The following is a 25,448-nucleotide window of genomic DNA, read 5'->3' on the forward strand; positions in this document are numbered from 1 at the left end:
AGTAGGGTGTGTGATATTGCCGACCTTGGTAACTTCTTATGACATATCCTGCCAGTGTTGGTAGGGTTGTTACTAAATCCTCCCTAACTAAAACCATCATTTGGAATATCGGTACTATATTTTGTGTGCGGTAGTTGGATTGAACAGACGGGGTATAAACACTTCTCTGACAAGGGCAGATTAGGCTGATTTTGTTTTTAAAGAGCTGATATGTGTGACTAAATATAACCCAGCAGCTGCTATGTTGTTCCTGCCATATATGTCTGGGCCCTTTAACCTCTGAGCTCACACTACACAACAGATCATATTGGGAAGCTCTACCATCCTCCTGCAACTGGTAAGTCTGTACACTGATTTGTTTCATATTAATATCCCAACTGAAAAGTTTATTTCAACATACAAGATCATTTGTTTGCAAGACATATTATGTATGTTGCCTTGAATTTTGTATTTTATTTATATTTTCTATGAAAGGTATTACATGAATATTTTACTGATGATTGATTTGTGCTGAATAAATCATCATGTAGTTTTACCAGTTAGCATGATGCATTTTATATGGCTGGTCACTGTGGTTCACACTTGAGCTTCTTCAAGCATTTGGGCTCTTTCCTATGGGTTGCAAAGTTTTTAGGCATTTGAGTGTTTTTCTTTACTGATCTGAATGCAGCCTATTGACTTTTAAAGGCCCTGTACCCACAGGTGCATAAATATCCATAAACTAGTGCCTTAAAAAAAAAAAAAAGTTGCCTTTCCTGCTTTGTATTTTTACATCTGAGTATAAGCATATGCATGTAAATAACACCTCCCCTTTGAAAAGTAGATTATATTTGTCATTCTGGGAGGTCGAAGAATCTCTGTGCACATATACGCATGTAAACATGCACTATAAGGTCCATACTCACTTTTTTTTTTTTTTGGCGTTTTTTTTTTTTTTTTGCGCAGAAATATTTATTTAGAAAGATCTTGCAGTCATATCTGTACTGTGTACAAGCACTCTTTCTCTTTCGTTCATCAATGGACACAGCGCTCCATAAATCATAACTAGTGGGTTATATTGTGTCCTCCAGGAGTAGGACTAGGCAGAACAAAAAAACACCTGGCTACGCCCATGGGCCATCCTTCGCTTGGTATATAACCCCCCTCTCTGCTCTAGGCAATCAGTTTTAATCTGTCTAGTCAGGAGTAAGGACCTAGGCTCCTGGCTGGGATCTGTGGTCCTAGCAATTTTTTCTCCTTCCTTACATCTTTTTTTGTTTTTATCTCTTGGGAGATCTACGCTCAGCTGCCGGGCTGGGCGACCGGCTGGACAATCTAGATCCAGTGGTCCCCCCAGCCCAGCCAGCGAGCGCATGCAGACTGCAGCTACGCGCTAGGTCAGCCGCAACATAGCCTCACGGAGAGACGCTGGCCCGCGAGGTTACCATCTCACAGGGTCACATACGACTGGGCTTGGGTCTGAGTCACAGTGGTCCCTTGGCCGACAACTCCCCTACTTCAGTGGCGAGGATTCTGTCTGGAGTGTTACCCACACCATAGAAGGGTAAGTATAGTCCCCCCTTTCCACTTTTGGCAGTTTTTTTGGGGTGGACGCGGTTGACCTCCAGGGACGGTGAGATCTGCCTGCAGGTCCCCTCCTTAAATCCCTCAGTGAGCTGGGCTTTCCCCACTTTTTCCCCCCTGTCTGCCCCTGGAGTCTGGTGGGTCCCAGGGCAGAGGATGCAGCAGAGACCCCTGGGGTCTCCCCCACTATCTCCACTCTGTAAGAGTCCTGGGATAGTGTATGCCCTGCCCTGGTAGTCTGGGGGGGGGTCCCAGTGTAGGAGACCCCTAGGTGCATGCCCTACTGTTTGCAGGGTGGGTATAGTGCAAGGGGGTCCCAGTGTTGAGACCGGTACAGAGTGCGCAGTCTGCCCTAACGTGTGTCCCACCTTCAGGGGGGTGCCCTTGCAGAGGGTGCAGTGTTGCAGAGGGTGCAGGAAAGATCCTGGCAGCATGCTTTAGCATCTGTAGTTTATGGCGGCCATTTTTCCTTAGTCTGGCTGGTCTCCAGCTGGTGGCCATGTTTGTGTAGCCTGATGTCACAGGGGCCATTTTCGCTTAGTCTGATTGATGCTGGAGACGACCGAAGCCTCGTGGGGATGCCGAAGCTCCTCCTTTTCCTCCTCAGTTTCCTCTTCCTGTGCCCAGGACAAATGAACAGGGATGATGTGTGTCCATGGTGATGCTGGGTCAGAATTCTCGGCACTCCTCTGATTGGTAGGGTGAGTCCTTGGGGGTCCCTGTTATCTCTCTCTCTGCTGATAGGTACCCTGAGCCTTGAGGGGATCCTTTAGTGGTGCCAAAAGCTCGTTTTTGTACTGCAAGTTCTTCCTTTCTTTATGGAGCCTCAGGGTCACATCTCCCCCCCTGACCCCCTCATGGAGGTGGCACCAGCTTCCCATGGTTGCACTAACGGTGGTCCTGAAGTCCTTAGTGTCCTGGATGGAAGTGGCGTGTGAGCAAAGGCCCAGGAGGAAGCGTCCCCCGCTTTTCCCTGCTCAGTCTGTCTGATCTGATTATGAGCCTGATGCCTCCGTGGACGTGGCCGTCCAGGGGGGCTTAATATCACACCCCCAGATCCATCCGTTAGTGAGAATGATTCCTCCATGGTCACAGCAACAAGTTAAAAAGCGCTGGTAGACACACTTATCACTGCAGTGCGTGAGACCTTGAAAATGGAGCATGCGGCTGATGTAGCCACGGACGTGGCTGTGTCGTTTGGCACGCATAAGTCACCTCGCACTCCAAAGGTGTTTCCTTATGTGCCTTATTTTGACAGGTTTTCCTGTTAGAAATGAGAACAACCAAAATTACCCTTTGTGGTCCCCAAACATTTTGCTGAACGTTACCTTTTTGAGGAGTCACTTTTAAAAAAGTGAACTAGTCCACCAGTGGTGAACCCTCCTGTTTCTAGGTTGAACAAAGCTACCATGATCCCAGTAGAGGAATCCCCATCCTTTAAGGACCTGGCTGACCGGAATGCAGAGGCTATGGCATGCAGCATGTTTACTATGGTTGGTTCAACTTTGCGGCCAGTCTTTGTCTCAGCCCTGGTGTTTCAGACCCTAATTGAAGCGGCCAAGGTTTTGTGCCAGGGCCTGGGAGGTGAGCAGGTCCAGCTGCTTATGTTTATTTTGCGGACGAGTTGGTCCAGGACAATTTAGAGATGAAAGTGACCAGCGCTATGGAGTGTGCAAAGTAAATAGATTCGTAAGAGGTACAGGTGTAAGCTGCCACCAACCAACCTCTGAATAACAGAGGTCAAAATAGAGATAGGTGTAAAGAGAGTTGGAAAACGGCGCTACCTGTTAGACCTATATATTCAAGTGTCTTAAAGATAGTGCATTCATAAAGAATAATAAATACTTAAAATTAAAAAATATATTTGTATATTAAAGTGCAGGAGGAGTGTTCAATGTTCAAATAAATGTGATTGGAACAATAAATAAATAAAAGTGCACAAATAAATATGAATTTATTTATAAAGTGCTAATAGTGCCTAATTCCGTGCAAAAAAGATTCTACAAACAACCCCAAATTTGGGTAATCACTATATATATTGAGTCTTTAAATGAAATAATTTTTCTTCATGGTGCTCAATAAGTGCTGGTGCAAAAGATAGTGCAGGTAGTGAGGGTGTATGTACCTGTGGTGGCCACTAGGTACCGCACTCACCCTATATAGCCTCTAAAGTAGTTATGGTAGGCGGCTATCAAGTAAAGGGAATCCGTTCATATAACTGAGCAGGTGGCTTGGGGGGTGAAGCGATCATCCAACCTAAATGCTCCAATGAAAAAGAAAAAACCCCATAGTGCAGTATGTAAACCATTAAGCACTAAAAGTATATAGACTCAAGCTTAGGCTGTATCGGATCAGTGTAGACGCCGGGATAGCTTCTGCGTTCCACGGCTCAGACTCCAAAGACCGGAAGTGACGTTGGACGTAAACTCCACCCTATGTGTTTCGTCATAGGACGTCTGCTGGAGAGGGCCATAGGGATAAAGTGGTTCTTCGTCCCTGTCCATCATTCCTGCCCAAAGTTGTTTCTGGCTCCCATTTGAATGAGGACATTGTGTTGCCTTCCTTGTGTCCCAAGCCAGACAATCCCAAGGAATTGGCTTTGCATACCTTGGATGTGGTTCATGCGATTTGGGTGTAAATGGCAGCTACTGAGTCCTTTCGGAGGTCAGACTCCCTTTTTGTGGTTACAGGCGGACTAAGGAAAGAGCTGGCCGCTTCTTTGGCTACCATCTCCAGATGCGATAAGGTGATGGTGACTCAGGCCTATTCCATTAAAGGTAAGGTTCCACCTTTCCCTGTCATGGCAAATTATACTCGGGCGCTGAGTACTTCTTGGGCCTTCCATCATCAAGCACAAATATCGCAAGTTTGCAAGGCGGCTACTTGGTCGTTGGTGCATACCTTTACAAAATTCTCTAAGGTAGATACTTTGGCATCTGCGGATCTTCTTTTGGCTGCAAAGTTTTGCAGGCTGCTGTTTAAAAGGGGCTGTTCCCTCTTGAGGGGTGTTTTTCTTTAAACTTTTTTATTTTTCAGATGGGGCTTTTATGTTTAGCCTTGGGTTATTTTCCCCCACCCCTCATTTTCCTTTTGGCACTGCTTTTAGATGTCCTAGGATTTATGATTTATGGAGCGCTGTGTCCGTTGATGAACAAAAGACAAAATGGAATTTTTGTACTTACCGTAAAATCCATTTATCTGAGTTCGATGGACACAGCACCCACCCCTCTATGGAGTTCTGATATTTCTGATACTGCTTGCTACTAAAGTGATTACCTAGAGCAAAGAGGAGGGTTATTTACCAGCTGAGGACGGCCCATGGGCGTAGCCAGGTGTTGTTTGTTCTGCCTAGTCCAACTCCTGGAGGAGGCAATATAACCCAGTAGTTATGATTTATGGAGCGCTGTGTCCGTCGATGAACTCAGAGAAATGGATTTTACGTTAGGTAAAAAAATCCAATTTTTTGGAGCATTTGTACATGCATTTTGTGAGAATTTTCAAGCTTGAGTATTTTAGTTTTAGGGCCAGTTCACACCATGCAGTTTTTTTTTCTGCATCAAAGTAGGGTATATGGTTTCCAATGGCATAGTTCACACCAGTGCGTGCAGTTTCAGGGTGTTTCAGTTTCAGAAAATAAAAAAATACAACATGCTGAATTTTTCCTGCACTGGACTGTACTGGAACGCAGTAAATGCATCGAAAACGTACCGGAATGCATCAAAAATGCATAAACACACCAGACCCAGTACAGTGAAATAAACAGGAAAAAAAGAAAAACTCATCTGGAACTGTGTTAAAAACGTGCATGCACAAACATATCTGTAACGGATCTGGAGTGCGTTTTTGTGGTGTGAACTATCCCTAAAGCAATGGATAGCTATTTACTAAGGAAAGGAGAGACTAAAAAATTGTACAAAAATAAATAAAGCGTGTTTTCAGGGGCTTCCATTGATGTATATGGGGACCAAACCATGTGACTCTTCCCTGGAGAGGCTCAGTTACTTTTCCCAGCTTCAAGCAACATAGTGCTTAGGTGTGAATGGGCACCACTGAACATGGGAATATCAAAGAGTGTTGAAATGTGCTTCAAATCACTGAACTAGACATTTCCCAGTTATATGTACAAATATAGTCTTACTCAAAAAAGAGTTATTTTTTTAATAAGGAGAATTAATTTGAACTCACTTTGCTGAAGTGAGACCAGTACAAGAGGAATTCTGCTTTCTCTGGGTTCCTGCACATAAAAGATAAACATTCACAACAACTTTCTGGAAAAAGCTATATGTGTCCACAAATTGTTTAAAGTGTAGCTATGTATGTGACCATCTGTGAGGAAATCTAACCTGTCTATGATCTTATTTTCTCCGTAGCCTCCACAATTACTGCGGCATCTGGATCCAGCTGTGGTCGTGCGCCATGCCAGGAGTGGTTACTACAACTCTAACCGACCTGAACCCCGAATGTCTTCTGCATTTGTTTTCCTTCCTTGATAAAGACAGTAAGAAATGCCTGTCACAAACATGTCATAAGTTGATGGACATTTTCCAGGAGCCTTCACTATGGAAAATGCTACATTTCAGCTCCCCATCTGAACTGACCAAGAAGAATTTTGTTTTGGGACCAGCTCTGAAATCGCTGTCTATTTGCTGGTATTCTAGCAGGGTAAAAATCTGTAACATTGAAGACTGGGTGAAAACCACACTCCAAAAATCCATGTGCAGCCACCATCTTAATACAGTCAGCGACTTCCTGCTCCAGGTCTCCAAGAGGTAATGCAAAATTCACCACTGGATTAAGCTGGCAATAAATGACCTGATAAAAGTGCTCTGGAAGTAAAGAGACACTGGTAACCTGACTATGCTGGGCAAAGTGTCTCTGCAAAGGAGGACCTATATTAATTCAACTTGCCTACGCTCCCCCACTGCTCCTTCTTCCATCTCACTGGTATGGAAGAACATGTGACCTGCTCCCCTGTGATACTGCTCAGGCAGTACAACTAAGGGACATGCTCACTCCCTCTAGGGCAGGGGTCCCCAAACTATGGCCCTCCAGTTGTTCAGAAACTACAATTCCCAATGCCTCATGGGATGTGTAGTTCAGTAACAGCTGGAAGGCCGTAGTTTGGAGATACCTGCTCTAGGGCGAAAAGCACTGCTAATTTCAACATTTCAGGAGCAAGGGAGCTCAGACAAGGGGAGTATCGGGGGTCGGGTTGGGGCGTTTATGGAGGTCCTGGCTCTGTGCCTTTTATGGGCAAAGTGACAATGTCTCTTAAAGGCTTCGTTCACATACTTAACCACTTGCCGACCGCCGCAAGTACATATACTGCGGCGGTCAGCCCCTCACAGGCAAAGTGACGTATGGGTACGTCACTAGCCTGTGAGGCTCTGGGGAGCGAGCGTGCGCCGTCGGAGGCGCGCTCCCGCTTGGTCACGGACCCCCCCGCGCGCGTGCCCGGCGGACCCGGTGTCCGCCGGGCACTCGCGATCGTCCGTTAGAGCGGGAGAAAGGCAAGCGGCTGATGTAAACAAGCCGCCTGTCATTCTCCCCTGTGTAAGAACAGTGATCATATGGTTCTACTATGTAGGACCGTTGATCACTGTTCCTACACCTCAAGCCACAGCCAATCACAGTTATGCAAACTTGACGCTCTTTTTTTGTTTATAGCGCATGATCATAAAATCGCACAGGGGATCAAGTACCACCAAAAGAAAGCTCTGTTTGTGGGGAAAAAAAGGATGTCTAATACGTTTAAGTACAGCGTCGCACGACGGCTCAATTGTCCGTTAAATTCACGCAGTGCTGAATCGTAAAATAGGCCCTGGTCAGGAAGGGGGTAAAATCTTCTGGGGCTTAAGTGGTTAAAGTGGAGTTCCACCCAAAAATGGAACTTCCACTTTAAGGCCTCCTGCCCCCCCCCCCCCGACGTGCCACATTTGGCATGTCATTTTTTTGGGGGGAAGCAGGTACCTAGATTTGACAGGTATCCGCTCCCACTTCCACTTGGGCCACAAGTACTTTTTTTTTACTTTGTAGCCAACAGATACTTACACAAACCTTGGCCCTATATCATCTATATAGTTACATAGTTATAGTAGTTGAGGTTGAATAAAGACAATAGCCCATCCAGTTCAACCTGTGTGGGTGGGATCATTTCTCATACCCCTGAATATTTTTATCCTTGAGATGTATGTCCAAGAGTCTTTTAAAAGTAGCCATACTCCCCGCAGGTACTACCATTTGTGGTAGAGAATTCCACAGTCTTGTAGCCCTAACAGTAAAGAACCCTCTGCGTAGCCTGAGGTTAAAATGCTTCTCCTCTAATCGCATTGTATGGCCTCGTGTCCTCATACATTCCTTGCGACTGAATAGTTTATTTTCTATATTTGAAATAAAACTATAGATCACACTGTTGTGAACTTCTGTGCCTTTCAAAAGAGATTACCGCAACACAAAATGATCCCCATAATGTGTCTAATACATGTATTTTCTATGATCGTCATATGGCCACTAGATGTAGGCCAACGCTCATAGAAAATACACATATTACACATATGGGGATATTTTGCACAGCAAATATTTGCTTATTATGCATGAATAAGTGATTCGCACAGTGATTTTTTTTTTTTCATATAGACTACTTTGTATAGATGTAAGATCATTTTCTATAAAATCTGTCCACCTGTATTGATTAAAGGGAATTGTCTAAACCCTTGGCTAAAGACAGACAATTCTTGACTACATTTAGCTACTATTTAGATTCCCTGGCAACTTTTGGCGAGTAAAGTCACTGTTCTAGAACCAAAGCAAGCCATACATTATACAATTTTATTTTTTCCTTCCACCAAAAAAAAATGCTTGACTCCCCCTATTGATCCTCCCTGCTATTGTGTTCTGCTGACAGGGAGCCTTCCCTGCCGGCAGAACACAATGATTGTGTTGTCGGCTTATAGCCAGCAGCACTAACCATTTGGGAAAAACCCAACAGTCTGACTGTACACAAGTTGATCTATGGATCGACTTGTGTACAACTAGGTAGCCCATACATGGATGGATCAAAGTTCACCTGGTCCCTTCTGAACCGGCAGAATTGTGATCCATGTATCCAGCTTAACCACTTTACCCCCGGAGGATTTGGCTGCTCAAAGACCAGGGCCTATTTTGCAATTCGGCACTGCGTGACTTTAACGGACAATTGCGCGGTCGTGCGACGCTGTACCCATATGAAAATGATGTCCTTTTTTTTTCCAACAAACAGAGATTTCTTTTGGTAGTATTTCATCACCTGTGCGATTTTTACTTTTTGCGCTATAAACAAAAAAAGAGCGACAATTTTGAAAAAAATAACAATATTTTTCACATTTTTTTGTATGAAATCCCCCCCCCCCCCCAAAAATGTAAAAATCTAAATTTTTTTACATTTTAGGCCAATTTGCTTTCTGCTACCTATTTTTGGTGAAAAAATCGCAATAAGCGTACTTTGATTGGTTTGCGCAAAAGTTATTGCATTTACTAACTACGGGAAAGATTTATGTCATTTTTATTGTTTTTTTTTTTAACTAGTAATGGCAGTGCTCTGCGATTTTTTTTTTTTTTTTTTGTGGGACTGCGACATTGCGGCGGACAGATCGGACCCTTGACTGACTTTTTTGACACTTTTGGGGTTACCAGGGACATTACTACAGTAATCAGTGCTATACATATGTACTGTTACTGTAAAAATGAAACTGGCAGGGAAGGGGTAAACTTTATTAGACATCCAGGGGTTAAGTGTGTCCCTAGGGGCGTGCTTCTAACTGTAAAGGGGCGTGGCTTTTGATGTAACCACAGAGACATACGATCCTACATAGCAGGATCGTATGATCTCTGCAGTTACACCAGGGAGAATGACAGACGGCTTTGTTTACATCAGCCGCCTGCCTTTCTCCCTCTCCAGCGGGAGATCGCGAGTGACATCGGAGCCGCTGGAATGGCAGTAAATGAGTGGGGGCAGGAGCGCGCCTCCGGCGGCGCGCGCTTGCCCCCTATTGGCTCGTGGGTGAGTGACGTATCGATACGTCACTTTGCCCAGGGGGGGGGGGGTGGGGGCTGACCGCCGCAGTATATGTACTTGCAGCGGTCGGCAAGTGGTTAACCTGCAACCCAGAAATAAGAGAAAGTCAGGGGTTTCCATGGAGGATCTTATGCTTTTTTCCATAAAGCAGAACTCTAGACAAGTAGCTATATAGACCTGCCAAATGATTTTTAATATTTTACAGCCATTTCTGTGACCTGAGCACTGTTGTCAGACAGGACAGCATGGTTAAGGCTGGGTTCACACTTGATTCGCAGCAGGGGTCCGGTGCGTCCTTGTTCTCCGTTTCAGGGATGAGTCACGGACAGATTTTTGCCTGAATTCGGACCTGAAACAGAGCCAAAGATGCACAGGACCCCTGTGCAATTCGCTCTGCAGCCGCCCTGGAGATGTGTGAACCGGCTTCATTGAGAGCCGGTCAGTCTCCTGTCATGCTAATTGGATGTGGAGAAACCCCCATCCAATTCCCATCAGTGTGAACCCAGCCTCAAGGTGAACTACACTCAGGGTTCTTAAAAATTAAAATTCAGCAACTACAAATACTGTAGCTGCTGACTTTTAACAGACAGGTCCAAAAGTAAAAAGATTGCAGCGCTCAAAAACCATTTCAAGAAGTCTCAATAATGGTAAACAGTTCATAGGTAGGTATACTGCCTATTGAAATTTCCTCCTGTGTGACTAACAGAAGAAGTGGTGACTCACCAGAAGTGGATGCTGTCTCAACCAAGAGAACAGCATGCACGCTTTGTGCGATCTCTCGGTGGTGTGATCATCAAGGTCCAGTGTTTAGCGTTTTTTACTGCTCTTCAGGATACCGTGGAGTCACAACGCACAAATGACCATAAAGGCAAACCTTCACATCTAGGCATTGCTATTTTTTCGGGCGTTTTTTCAGGAGTTTTACAGGAGTTTTTGTGCAGGCATTGTTAGGTTGACAAGTGACCGATGAGAAAAAAAAATAAAACGCCTGTAATCTGCCAAAAAAGAAGATCATGTAGCGCTTAAGGCGACAGAACGCCCAGGTGTGAACAGGGGCCATTGAAATTATGGGATTTGTCCTGTTGGGCCTTTTTAGAGCTGAGGTTTAGAGCAGAAAATCGCCCAAAAATGCCTAGATGGCTGGAGCCTTATAGTGTAGTAATTTAAAATAGAAAATGGAAAATTTAAACACCAGTGTAGAAAGTAATAATCAGTATGCACTTGTGATCCAAGATTCCTTCCCCTCATGCAATACACACTCAACAAAACTGTAGTGCTGCCAAAGAGAGTGCAGCTAACACTCTTTGCAGTATACAGTATTTCACAAAAGTGAGTAGACCCCTTACATATTTAACTATTTTATTATATCTTTTCATGTGACAACACTGAAGAAATGACACTTTGCTACGATGTAAAGTAGTGAGTGTACAGCTTGTATAATGGTGAAAATTTGCTGTCTCCTCAAAATAACTCAACACACAGCCATTAATGTCTAAACCGCTGGCAACAAAAGTCAGAACACTCTTAAGAAAGAAAATGTCCACCATTATTTTCCAGCACTACTTTAACCCTCTTGGGCATGAAGTTCACCAGAGCTTCACAGGTTGCCACTGGAGTCCTCTTCCACTCCTCCATGATGACATCACAGAGCTGGTGGATGTTAGAGACCTTGTGCTCCTCCACCTTCTGTTTGAGGAAGGGTTTAGGTCTGGAGACAGTCCATCACCTTTACCCTCAGCTTCTTTAGCAAGGCAGTGGTCGTCTTGAAGGTGTGTTTGGGGTCTTTATCATGTTGAAATACTGCCCTGCGGCCCAGTCTCTGGAGGGAGGGGATCATGCTCTGCTTCAGTACGTCACAGTACATGTTGGCATCCATCAATAAACTGTAGCTCCTCAGTGCCGGAAACACTCATTTAGCCCCAGACCATGACACTCCCATCACCATATTTGACTGTAGTTAAGCAACACTTGACTTTGTACTCACCTGGTTGCCGCCACACACGCTTGACACTATCTGAACCAAATACGTTTATCTCGGTCTCATCAGACCACAGGGCATGATTCCAGTAGTCCATGTCCTTAGCCTGCTTGTCTTCAGCAAACTGCGGGCTTTCTTGTGCATCATCTTTAGAAGAGGCTTCCTTTTGGAACAACAGCCATGCCAGACCAAGTTGATGCAGTGTGCGTCGTATGGTCTGAGCACTGAGAGGCTGACCCCCCCACCCCTTCAACCTCTGCAGCAATGCTGGCAGCACTCATACATTTATTTCCCAAAGACAACCGCTGAGCATGTGCACTCAAATATTTTGGTCGACCATGGTGAGGCCTGTTCTGAGTGGAACCTGTCCTGTTAAACCACTGTATGGTCGTGGCCACCTTGCTGCAGCTTGGCCACTTTGCTGCAGCTCAGTTGCAGGGTCTTGGTAATCTTCTTATAGCCTAGGCCATCTTTATGTACAGCAGCAATTCTTTTTTCAGATCCGCAGAGAGTTCTTTGCCATTAGGTGCCATGTTGAACTTCCAGTGACCAGCATGAGAGGTGTGAATGGGGAGTAGGTGTGTTAAATTTGGTGTTATCGCTGCTCTTACTCTGAGACCTTGTAACACTAAAGAGTCACATGACACCGGGGAGGAAAAATGGCTAATTGGGCCCAATTTGGACTTTTTCACTTAGGGGTGTACTCACTTTTGTTGCCAACGGTTTAAACATTAATGGCTGTGTGTTGAGTTATTTTGAGGGGACAGCAAATGACACTGTTCTACAAGCTGTACACTCACTACTTTACATTGTAGCAAAGTGTAATTTCTTCAGTGTTGTCAGATGAAAAGATATAATAAAATATTTACAAACATGTGAGGGGTGTACTCACTTTTGTGAGATACTGTAGATGGGTAAATGAGAATCAAACATCAATCGTGATCCAGGATTCCTTATATAATGCACATTTTACACTCACAAAAATTGTGTTGCCATTGAGAGCGCAGCTAACACACTTTCCAGAATGGATAGATACAAGTCAAGCATACATCTCCTCTAGTGGAATCCTCTCCTTATTCCTCTTTAGGGGACACTTTAGCTGCTCATTCAAATACCACCAAAACAACATGGATAATTTATTACAGTGCAGTAGTTTTATGGAGTCGAATGTAGCAGCAAAACAATCACTCACAATAGCAGTAATCCACCAGTATTATAATAATAAATGTGCTGCTCATTCACCCAGATTTAAACACTGCCCCCTCGGAGACCGGCGTGGCATCATGTAGACAGCTCCACCCTACGCGTTTCCCAACCAATGTGCGTCCTCAGGGGCTCCTGGTGTTTACAGAACACCGACAGCCTGTACACTGGTAAACGATGAGTAGAGTGTTTTTTTCACAGAGCACAGGGTAAGTAAAAAAAAAAGTTGTCTCTGCCTTGGAGCGGGCTGACTAACAATGTCTATTCATTTCATTGTGTGTCAACGTGTATAGCCTGCCGATGCTCTGTGAAAACAGCAACTCATCAAAATCTCCAATTATTACTGCTGTACAGTCACCAGAAGTGATTGAAGATTTTGGCGAGTTGGAGTTTTCTGCAGAATACCGGCACTGCTAGCTTTAATGTGGAAGCCAGCTCTGATTTCCTGATGTCTCACAGCCAGCTCCCTACTTCGTATGGACGAGATTGCATTGCACAGTGAGACTGGTCCTGCAGGTCCCTGGGGCATGTGACCTGTCCCAGAATGATGTGGGTGGGGGAAAGGAAAAAAAAATCAATATAGAACTGGGTGAAATGGAGTTTCTTCTTTTTTTTTTTTTTAACTACTGTTTGTGTTCTAGGTGCCCAAATCTTCGGATGCTGACACTGTCAGGTTGTGCCCATGTGACTGATGAGCCTCTCCTCCAGATCCTGAGACATTGTCCAGATCTTCAAAGTCTACAGCTGGAGAACTGCTCTGGGGTAACGGATAGGCTGCTGGCCTTGGTTCCCTTGCGCTGTAGACGACTTCACACCCTTCATGTGAACTTCTGCAGAAACATAACGAAGAAAGGGCTCTCACTAGTGCAACAAGGATGCCCAGGGCTCACTCTACAGGCAGATCGCAGTGCAGACATGTTCACCGACAGGTTACCTAGTGAAAGTATTCCTATAAAGAGGTTACCAAGAAGACTGGTACTAAATGTGGACTGGATGGAAGCATAGTACTTTCTTAGGTCACAATCACCTAAATGAAGCTTGTACTGAGAAATATTGAGGCTGCCATACTTGTAAAGATGCTATTTGCCTGGCTGCTGTGCTGATCCAATTCTTTCTGAATAACAAACCCAGGACAAGTATGCTGCAAAAGGCAAATTGGAATGCCTGATACACTATATTGTCAAAAGTATTGGGGTGCCTTTACACGCACATGACAGTTAATAGCATTCCAGTCTTAGTCCGTAGGGTTCAGTATTGAATTGGCCTACCCTTTGCAGCTTTAACAGCTTCAACTCTTCTAGGAAGGCTGTCCACAAGATTTAGAAGTGTGTCTATGGGAATGTTTTACCATTCTTCCAGAAGAGCATTTGAGGTCAGGCACTGATGTTGGATAAGAAAGCCTGGCTCGCAGTCTCCGCTCTAGTTCATCCCAAAGGTTTTCTATTGGGTTGAGGTCAGGAAGGCCAGTCAAGTTCCCCCACGTCTTTATGCACTGTGCTTTGTGCACTGGTCCAGATCATTTGGTGGAGGGGGGAATATGGTGTGGGGTTGTTTTTCAGGCGTTGAGCTTGGCCCCTTAGTTCAAGCAAAGGGAACTCTTAAAGCGTCAGCATACCAAGACATTTTGGACAATTTCATCTCCCAACTTTGTGGGAACAATTTGGGGATGTCCCCTTCCTGTTCCAACATGACTGTGCACCAGTGCACAAAGCAAGGTCCATAAAGACATGGATGAGTGGGTTTGGGGTGGAGGAACTTGACTGGCCTGCACAGAGTTCTGACCTCAACCCGATAGAGCACCTTTGGGATGAATTAGAGCGCAGACTGCGAACCAGGCCTTCTCTTCCAACATCAGTGCCTGACTTCACAAATGCGCTTCTGGAAGAATGAACAAACATTCCCATAGACACACTCCTAAACCTTGTGGACAGCCTTCTCAGAAGAGTTGAAGCTGTTATAGTTGCAAAGTAAGTGTATGTGTGTGTGTGAATCTGTTGGATTTGATTTAGCCTGCAGGCTCTATCAGTGTATGGCCAGGCTTGGTCTACCCAAATACAATGACACCATCTATCCATCCTTTACCGATTGGCTGGATTTTCTTTTTTCTGTCAGCTGACCTTAGCGTGTAGAGGAAAAAATAGGATTGGCATAGATAAGAGTTTTAATGGCTAAATGTAGAGGATATTATTGCATGGTATTTTGGCACAAGGCTCCTTCACCAGGTTGAAGAAGATACATTTACCAATGGGGTCCTAAAAGCTTGCTATGATTTCCACTAATAATCCTTTAAAACAGGGGTGGTTAACTCTTAGAATAGGGGGGCCTCGAGTGTAGCCCTTGGCATTACCAAAGGGCCAAGCTTAACATTTAGGCTGGGTTTTATTTAACTGCATCCATTGCACATAATGTGAACTGGACTGGCTTTCAATGGAGCTGGTTTATACATGTGCGGGGCGGTTTTAAACAGGGTCCTGTGCCGTTTTGGGTCTGGTCCAGGTGCGATTTCAGGTAAAAATTTGCACCTGAATCATACCTGAACCGGTGAACGAAACCGCAATGAAAAGCGGCCGCATATGTGTGAACCCAGCCTTACAGAGAAAGCTGTCAGAGACTGCAGATATGCAACAGAAGATGATCAAGGGTATCCTGCAAGAGATGGCCAGAGACTACAAACATGCCATAGAAGTTGTTGGAGATAGAGCATGCAGGGCCGCCATGGGGGGGGGGGGGGCAGTCATACACATGTAGGGGGCCCAGACGTCCCGAGGGGCTCGGGAGCAGGGCCCTGGTGTTCTGCCACTGTGGGGGGAGGGCATGCTGCCCGCTGCTTCTTCGAGTTTTGATGCATGGCAGCTCAGTTCAGGACACCCCCCATTGATCCCATCCATCACTGCTGGCACTGATCCCATCCAGGGGTATAACTACAGGGGACACATTTGTGACCTGGCCCCATGCTCTAGGGGACCAATGCAGCCCCCTTTACACCTGGATATAGAGAGGGGGGTGGCGGAGGGGGCAGCTTTTAGAGGAACTGATCACTTAATTTTCCTCCTGCAGCCCCTAAATGCTTGCGTCTCCTCCTTTCCCTCCCGCAGGCATTCAGTGGCCAGGTGGTCAGGCCCAAGCCTAATTCTGTGTAAGGGGCCCCAAAATTTCTGATGGCTGCCCTGAGAGCATGCTTCAGGAGGTATTCAGACTAGAGACACATTACATGAGACTGTTAGAGATCACAGCAATTACAGCTCCTTAACAAAACAATGTTTCCACATTTTTGCGCCCTACAGCCCTTTAAAAAAAAAAAAAAAAATTACTAGAGGCATGTTTGAATATTTGCTGCATGATCGATTATAAATAATCAGAGGTAAAAAATAAAAAGGGAAAAGTAATGGACGACTCAGAAAATGTAGGATAGTTGGAAAGAAAAAAAATAAACAATTTAAAGAAGAGATCCAGGCACCTACAAAAAAAAAAAAAAAGCAGCTACAAAAAGTATCCCACTCACCTGTCCCACAGCCCAGCGGCGAGCTCACCCCAGCCATCTTTATCCTCTGTCCTCCTTCGGCTGTACCGGCATCTTCACTATGGGCACATGGCTATGATGGCTTGCGGCTTCACAGCCAGGTGCCTACTGTGCAAGCGCAAGACGCGCGGCGCATCCTGGATTGGTGGATGCATGGGACCTGTCAGTGTCCCAGAAGACTGCAGAGGGTGGGAGTTAGGAGAACTTCCATTGCCGAGCACTGCGGCGCTCGGAACGAAAGTGAGAGCAGGTACCTGTCAAAACCGGGTACCTTCTTCCCCCCCCCCCCTCCTCAAAAGTGCCAATAATGCAAGAGGAGTCCTTAAAGCAGAACATCCCCTTTTAAGTGGAGTTCCCCCTTAAATCCTAGAAGCCAGTCTAAAGAATAGTTTTCATGCACTAGCTTGTGTAAGCACCTAGGTAAGGAGGGAAACACACAGACTACTATCTTCCAATGCCCCCGAGGCTCCACAAAGAATGCCAAGCCACAGGTTGGGCACCAGGGCATAATTGGTAATCACCAAAATAATATCTGCGCTAGGTCAATTCGTGTAAACAAGCAGCCACTTAAAACCGTGATACCAGGTAAACAAGTAGTATGCAAAAAAAAAAAAAAAGTAGCGCTAGTTCAAATAATGGCATTGTCAAATATAAAGCATATTAGCTATAACAATAGAAATACAGTGGAACCTTGGTTTACGAGTATAATTCGTTCCAGCAGCTTGCTTGTAATCCAAAACACTCGTATATCAAAGCAAGTTTTCCCATAGGAAAGCATTGAAACTCAGATGATTCGTTCCACAAGCATTTATAGTAATATAAAGATATGCTGTTATATATATATATAAAGTAGTACATTACTGTACAGTATAAGTATGCCATCTCCTTTGTTAAACATTATGTGTCCCTGTATTCGTGCTGTACTACATAACAGATGCCGATTATTCTGTATTAGTGCTTGTCTGGCTGTTCACTCACTTCACTGCAGCCCTCTGCTTAGAACACCGGTCAGTTTTTATTGTTGCCTGTATTAGGGAGATTCAGATCCTGTTTGCCATTATCATTGAAAGTAAAAGAAATACCCAAATTTTGGGTTGTTTCCAGAAAAGAATTAGATGGGAAATATTCTAATGGGGACACTAGTTCTGGTGACCTGGGGGGTTACAGGAGATTCCTTTAATTTGCAGGGATTTCCTCTCACTTCCTGTTTTGGCTATGGGACAGGAAGTGAATGGAAATCTCTGCAATGGGACACAGATGGAAAAAATAAACTTTACAGGGGTTAAAACCCTCTCTTACTCTATCCAAAACGAAAAACAGTTTTGCCTATAGTTCTACTAATACATTTTTGCTCTACATAAAGATGGCATCCTCAAACAGTAGGTGGAGAAGCGCAAGGTCTCTAATATCCACCAGCTCCGTGATGTCGTCATGGAGAAGTGGAAGAGGACTCCAGTGACAACCTGTGAAGCTCTGGTGAACTCCATGCCCAAGAGGGTTAAGGCAGTGCTAGAAATTATTGGTGGCCACACAAAGTATTGACACTTTGGGCCCAATTTGGACATTTTCACTTAGGGGTGTACTCAGCAGTTTAGACATTAATGGCTGTATGTTAAGTTATTTTGAGGGGACAGCAAATTTACACTGTTATACAAGCTGTACACTCACTACTTTACATTGCAGCAAAGTGTTATTTCGTAAGTGTTGTCACATGAAAAGATAGAATTACCTATTTACAAAAATGTGAGGGGTGTACTCACTTTTGTGACATACTGTAGGTGGATCTTCATACCAAAAAGTATTTGTTTTTTTACAAATATTTAAATAAAGAAATGTATGTGGAAACTTAGTTTACAAATATGCAAGTATGCAGTTCAGGAGAATGTCATAGCAAAGTAAAAAGTGTCTGCATATTTGTTCTGGGTAAGGGCTCGTAACAGACTAGTGGCTGGGAGGGGGGTGTTTAAAACAAGCTGTTCTTTACCCCCCCCCCCTTCCCTCAAACTGTAAAGCAGCAGACAGAGGTGATCACATTCTGTAGTCGCAACGCTTTGCTTCATGCATGTGGCAAAAATGGTCCCACTGTTGCATTTGGTGGGCAATACCACTGCCTATATGACACTTTCCAGAGAATGGGGAAATGCTGCAAATGCCCCACAACCGTGTGCAATGCATGCAGTTGCAGCGCATCGGTGCAGCATTTACAGGGTTAAAGCCGGAGTTGAGGAGGGATCATATATTGCCTCCTCACCGCCTGTCAAATGTCTCACAGCGCACTGCAATACACATTAAGACTGGGTTCACATTGCCGCACGGAGCGGCTCACAGCAGGGGTCCTGTGCGCCCCCGTTTACCGTTTCAGGTCCGATTTCAGTCCGAATTTTTGGCTGAATTTGGACCTGAAACGGACCAGAAGACGCACAGGAGCCGCTCCGGAGATATGTAAACCGGCTTCACTGAGAGCCGGTCACAATCTCCTGACATGCAAATTGGATGGGGGAAACCTGCAATGGTGTGAACCCAGCCTAAGGAAAGAAAAATGATCTACAACGTTTTTTTGACTCCTGTAAACATAAAAAACAAAAAACAAAAAAAAAAACAAAAAAAAACACACAACTGCACATCAATGCAACATGCTAAAAATATATACATTAATGCCACAAGTTAAAAAATGAATATCAGCTCAAGTGCATTTCACAAACTTCAATGGGTGCTAAACAAAATGCAGGTGCTGTGAATCCAGCCTACAGTTAAAACTGTTCTGTGTACATGGTATTCATGTGAATGAGCCTATAGCGTTTCCCTTTGCCCTTTACATTAAACTGCAGCTCATAGATGTAAACTAGCCACATAGGAAAAGAATGGAATTTCTGCTTGATGTGCATTTTCATGCAAGAGTTTTGGGGCATCAAAGCAGAAAAGTGTGAATAGGAACCTAAGCTGACCATAAATGGTTCAAATCTCGGCCAGCTCCTGCTGAACCATGTATAGGCAAGGCTGAATCTACCCAAGTGGTTTGATCGATCATCTTGGGTACAACCATTCTGTCAGATTTTACACGTGATTATTGCAAGTGGCTGGTAAAGCGGCTATCAATCATGGTGTGCTCTTGGCGGGGGGCGGCTTCCCCCGCCAGGTGAACACAATGGTTCCACGGGAAGGATTACCCCCATCAACACTAATGCCCCATACACACACGCAGATTATCTGCAGACTTTTGTCTGCAGACTTACCTTTTCTATGTAGTGCAAGGGCCTGCCGGATTGCATACAAATTGAAAGTGTTTAGGTTTGACCTCATATTATATGGTTTTGGTAAGTCTGCAGACAAAAGTCTGCAGATAATCTGCACGTGTGTATGGGGCTTAACTATGGTGATTGGGGAATCAACCCGTGGTTGCAGGAAAGTAAACTACTCAGTGATTTACAATTAATGTACTTAAAAATTGGGCAGATATTCAGTCTTTATCCCATCACATGCAAACCTTAAATGGCTTTTTTTTTTTTATCCTTCAAGTCAACTCATAGAACCCAACAATAGCAACATTACAAAGGAGGAATCTTTCATCTTGTGAAATTACTGATTTTTGGTTGAAACATGCCACTAAAAAGGTGGACTTGGTTGTTGTTGAGATTTAGGGCCATACGGTTACATGAATAGAGGCCATGTTACTCAACTCCTTCCATTAAAAGTGGTGTAAACCCTTCTAAATACCCAGTGAAATTACTGGCCTCAGGTGATACAGAGATGAAACAAATCATCCTACCTAAGTTGTACCTGTTTATCTGCCATCTTCTCTTCTCTACAACCGTTGAAAGTCCAGAATTTATAACGCTTGTCTGAGAGTTTAACCAGTTATGGACTGCCCTTAAGTTGTTTTTTTTTTTTTTTTTTTTTTTTTTTTTTTTAACAACTGGCGGAGACTGGAAATTACACTCTGAAGAGCTCAACGAGGAGAGCTCTGAGAGCTGATTGAAAGGAAAGGGACCCACCCCTCTCCACACAGCACACAGGAACAGAGCTGACACAATCAACTGGAGGTCCCTCACCTTTTTTTTTCTTGGTGTCAGAAACACTTGTCACAAGTAAATCATGCTGATAGCAGAGGAACAAAGTAGCAGACATAAATGACACCAAATGCTCCTGATTGTGACAAGTACACACTATAGAGGGTTGTGCTGTGTGTTTTTTCATGTCTGAGGTTGACATCCACTAAAGGGCTCTTTCACACGGGCGCTCCGTGTGTCCGCAAATCATCCTATTTTTTTGCGGATGTTATACGGACATAATGTAAGTCTATGGCATTGCGGATGTCAGCGGAATACCATCCGCTGACATCCGATTTTCCTCCTTTCAGTTCTGTTCCGTTTTTTGGAACGGAACAGAACCCTATTTTTCCTCCGTTCAAAAAACGGAAAGGAAGGAAAATCGGATGTCAGCGGTGTCATCCGCAATCCCCATAGACTTACATTATGTCCGCATATCATCCGCAAACGGATGGGATGATATGCGGACATACGGAGCGGATGACACAAATGTCATCCGCTCTGTGAAAAAAAAAAAGTCCCGCAGCGGAGCTTTCACACGGAGCGGCCGTGTGAAAGAGCCCTTAAAGTGTAATTGCCTAACCCTGCCTTGTAGGGTCAGAAAAGAAACAGATGAGCATTTTTTTTTCCAATGTTAAATCTCTATGAATGTAATCAAATTTTGTATCCATATTCACCATTTACATCTTTGTGTTGTGGTAACATGTAGTAAAAGAAACATTACCGCAGCTTGGCGATAATGCTGTGGTGCCATTAATTTTGAATGACACCCCAATGCACTTTTTACTGCCGTTTTTTTTAGAATGGTTTAATGTTTTTATATTTAATTGTGAAAAAGCATTTCAAATATTGTATATTTTATTTGTTATTTAATGGGCTTGATTAAAAATGTGTTTAAACAAATCTATATTTTTATCTTCGGTCAAAGGAAGGTCTAAAATACTGAGAAGGAGCAAGTTAAAGCTTCAAGTTTACAGCATTTCTGTCCTGCTGCCCAGCAGCAAGAAACTCACTTTACCCTCCATTCTCCCTGCACTGACAGGGCTGTGCTACAAATCCCTTTAGTTCACAACACACAATAGCACAATGCAAAAAATTCACAATACACATTACATTCTGATTGTACAAACTGCTTTAGATCTAAGACATTTTACTGAATCAAAGAGGGCTTTACATTTCAAAGTATTGTTCAGGCAGGGCCTTATATTACTAGTCTTTGGTAAGCCTAAAGGATACTGTGCAATCAGACAGCTGTAATATGAATGCACCTTTTTTCAGATACATTTCCTAACACGTTTTTGTTAGTACATTGCCACTGATGGCCAATATCAGTATGCTGCAAATAGTACAAAAAGAGGATGGAGCAGCTCATATTTTTCATAGTGTGGGTGGGGATTTATCAAAACTGGAGCAGACAAATCTTTAGCAGTTGTCCCCCAATCAGTATCATCAGAGGGCTAAGAATGATTCAGACTTTCCAAATCCAATGGATCAGCAGAATTTGTGTAAAAAGTGACAAAAGTCTTATCAGGATAGCAAAAAATATTCACTTGAATCCATATTGGGAAACAGTGCCAGAAAGTTCTTCATAATCAATCTGAAGATCAGTTAAGGAAGAGGGGGTCTAGCTGGAGATTGCTATGTCCCATTAAATTCTTAAGGCAGTCCCTGTTCCAGACATGGGATACCTGCAGCAGGAGGGTATGTTGTTTTGCCTGCCGGTAGCCAAGTGGACACATGAACCCCACTTCTGTCATCCTTCACCAGCAAACAAGGGCTGAGATACACCTTCTAGCATAAACCTCTTATCCATGTCTATAAACTACCAGTTGGGAAGAACTGGTTTTCCGGGGAATGCCTTAAAGGGGGATCAGCGTGGGTAAAAAAGAGGCCGACCATGCCATGCATAACCGGAACTAAACTACCTTTCCTGGTGCAAGAAGGACTCCCATACCTTCTTGGTGGCGAGACAAAGCAATACCTAGATTGTGTCCAGCTAGATTCTACATGTAGAGGGAACTACCTGTTTTGGGAATCTGGAATGCAGTCTCAGAGATGACACTTGCCCAATGAGAGAAAAGCCCTGAAGGTGGGGAGAAAAACTCTTGTCAGGCTTATGGTGGGGAAGTTGAGTATTCAGGCCAGGTACTACCTGATTCTTAGAGACAGACACACAGGTCTGCTTAGAAACTATACCTGCAAAAAATAAGTAGGTAAACCAAAAGGAGATTGGACAAAAAAAAAAAAAAAAAGGTACATACATCAAAACCTGATGCTCCTACAAAAGAGGCAAGATATGCAACTCCCTGATAATGAGAGGTTCTGTGGGCAACAATGCTGTGGACCCCTCCACTACAGTTCTATGCTTAACATCATCTACAGGTGTTCTTCAGGGGGAGTTGTCTGAGTGTCCCAAATTGGGGATGCCAAGAAAAGGCACTAGGATAGACATATAGATGCCTAAATTCTGAGAAGCACCAGGTCTGCAGGGGTTACACTGAGGGTTCAAAATCTGGTTAGAGTGGAGGACAGACATAGTGGACATCCATTGCCCTGGAAGGTCATGGATCTTTCAAAAAGGAGAGGGATGACATCAAGGGGAGATCATTTCTCAGGGGAAGAGGGTGGTGGCCAGGAAGGGACACCACTCCAGAGACATACTTCAACCTCTCCTCTCTCTTCAAGCTCTGGCTCATATGCACAAGACCCCTAGGGAGCAAGAGAAGGTCAATCTGTGTGGTGGCCTTGGGTACTTACAAAACCAGGCAACTGATGGCTGATGAGGCCCTGAAGGTCACTGTACATGGGCAAGCAGGAGCGGACCAGAGTTTAATGCGTCTCTCTTGCAAAGTGGAAAAAATCAACCTCAATGTTAAGAATGGTAAGAGACAGCACAGAGCGCATGTCACTCTGTCAAGTGGATGATATCAGCGCTCAAACCCTCCGTTTTAACTCCTGCCGCAGTAGCAGGTATTTGAAAAACGTAGGCTAAGGCAGCTTCCAGTGCACAGTCTGATTGACCTACTCACAGAGTGAGTCTTCAGAGACAGGGCAAGCACTGCAACAGTGCTACAGCTCTGGACTTGGAAAGTGGTCCACAGATAACTTGTTACCAGGATGGGGCCTGGAAAACTCCAAATGCGAAACCCAGTGGGCAAAGGTGAATTCCAGGCTGGCGGTTCAGTTCAGTGGGGTCTAGGTACAGAACCCCAAAGCTAGGCTTAGGAAGCGTGATCTTGATAGCTGACATTTGCAGTCTAGCTCTAGCAAGGTATCTTGATTGAAGAAAAGGAATTGAGAAAAAAGCTAGCACAAAAGGTTAGACTTTTCCCAGCAGAGCTGGAGAAAAGGAGTCCCATCTTCATTGGACAAGCAAGAAACTAGCAAGTCATGCTGGGTGGAGGTGGGGTTATCATGGCCTTGTCTACAGGTTTTTTTCCTTCCCACTGTAGGTGGCAGTATAACCCAAAAGCATATGACTTCCTTTGTCACTCAACAGACAAGAAAGAAAGGTGCCTTTAGTTTGTCTGATTATTGTCTGGAAGTCATAAAGATCAAACACTTATAAGTAATAATTCATTTTTACCCAGTAAAAAATGTTTTCAAAGTTTATTTTTTTTATTTTTTTTGGTCTGGAACATAAAACTATATACAAAAACACTATACATTACTTTTAAAGTGACTCTGTAATGTTAATAAAAAAAATGTAGGCACCAAGGAGGTCCCCACCCAAAGCAGCAACATTCATTCACGTCTGCTGTAGCCAAATGCAGAGTCACTTAAGGGCAATGAAATCCCATGGCTTTGAACATGCATACTAATGTAACTATAATGACAATTTGCTGTTTTGCAGACCGGTGAGATATTAGCTATTTAGGAAAAGTATGCATTTGGCGATAAAATAAAGACGTGAAATAAGCTCTAAATATTGACCTAAGAGCTTTATCTCCTGAGTATACCCCAAGCTGACAGCAGCATTTCTCATAATAGTGACACCCCCCCCCCCCCCTTTATAGGTTGTGTTGAACTCATCCTAACAGATGCATGACCTATGTGAGCATCCGCAGTAAAGGCAATCAAAAACAGCAACAATCTTCTTCAGTCTGTTTTTATTTTCCTGCATAACTAGTCCTGAACAGGCATTTTTCAAATTAAAACAAAATAAATAGGAATATTCATGTAAAACTGTTCTTGGGGTGAACATTAAGTGCACCAATGTACAATATTCAAGTACAGCACTGACCAGGGTCATGTGGAGAACGTCATCAAGGCCCCAGCCTCTTCCCTGTCCCTCAAAAAAAAAAAAAAAAAATCCGCTCTCCATGCAACTTATTCTTAGATTCAGCTGTGTGAGGGAGGGGAAGTTCACTTTATTTTAATTTACAATGTAGGGAGAAAATTAAATACAAACTTTTTTTTCTCGTTATTAAAAGAAAATATTGCAGGTTTTGTAAAATGCTTGGTGTTAGAACAACCCTTTGAGTGCTGGAGAGCGAGAGGAGCTTAGTAGTCTGTGTCTGATCCTTCAGCGTTGTCCACGTTGCGGGACAGCATGTAATTGTCCATATCTATGGATCGGCAGTTGTTGATTGCATAGCGCAGGCGTTCGGCCATCACTGGCTGACTCGAGTACGGAGGGAGTCGTAGTTGGAAAAAGCACGTCTGTGAGGTAGGCAGACTGTCGTGAGGCTGCAAAACGTAAAGAAAAAGGTAAATATCTCACTTATATTACAAGAAGAGTAACAAGAATAACAACAATTACTCTCAACACCTGGAAAAGGCTAACAAGCTATTGAGCCAGTCATAACATTCGGGGACACCTACTTAAAAGGGTTTCGGTCTGCCAGGGCACCATGTATCCTATGCATTATGGCCACAACGTGTTACAGAGCATCTTCCTCTTGGTCACTCCATTCAAACCCTTAACATAAAATGTAATATTCACACAGCCAATACTGTGGAACTGACTCGTTTTTTTGTATTGTTACCATAACCTTCTGTTTGGTAATAACCACTGTCACTGGGATCAAAATGGAGGATAAACCTCACCAATGGGTGGGGGGCCAGGATCGCTGCCTAGTATGT

At 44.0% G+C, this 25,448-nt stretch overlaps 2 protein-coding genes across 3 annotated transcripts in view; one reads left to right on the plus strand and one right to left on the minus strand.

Moving 5' to 3' along the window:
- Positions 1–241: 241 nt before the first annotated feature.
- On the plus strand, positions 242–13,991 carry FBXL22 (F-box and leucine rich repeat protein 22; the record flags this gene model as incomplete). The annotated part of the gene is given in 4 exon segments (XM_082256803.1): positions 242–280; positions 282–337; positions 5,934–6,332; positions 13,439–13,991. Coding segments are annotated over 4 exon segments (858 nt in total). The 3' UTR covers positions 13,803–13,991.
- Positions 13,992–23,957: 9,966 nt separating this feature from the next.
- The window catches only part of HERC1 (HECT and RLD domain containing E3 ubiquitin protein ligase family member 1), a 212,322-nt gene continuing 210,831 nt past the window's right edge, over positions 23,958–25,448 (minus strand). For both annotated transcript variants that reach the window (XM_082255125.1, XM_082255124.1), the window contains exon 78: positions 23,958–25,052. In XM_082255125.1, the coding sequence (XP_082111251.1) occupies positions 24,867–25,052 (186 nt within the window). In that variant the 3' untranslated portion in view covers positions 23,958–24,866. The remainder of the gene's footprint in view (positions 25,053–25,448) is intronic.

Source organism: Pelophylax lessonae, assembly GCF_965119305.1.
Source record: "Pelophylax lessonae genome assembly, chromosome: 4".
Classification (NCBI taxonomy): domain Eukaryota; kingdom Metazoa; phylum Chordata; class Amphibia; order Anura; family Ranidae; genus Pelophylax; species Pelophylax lessonae.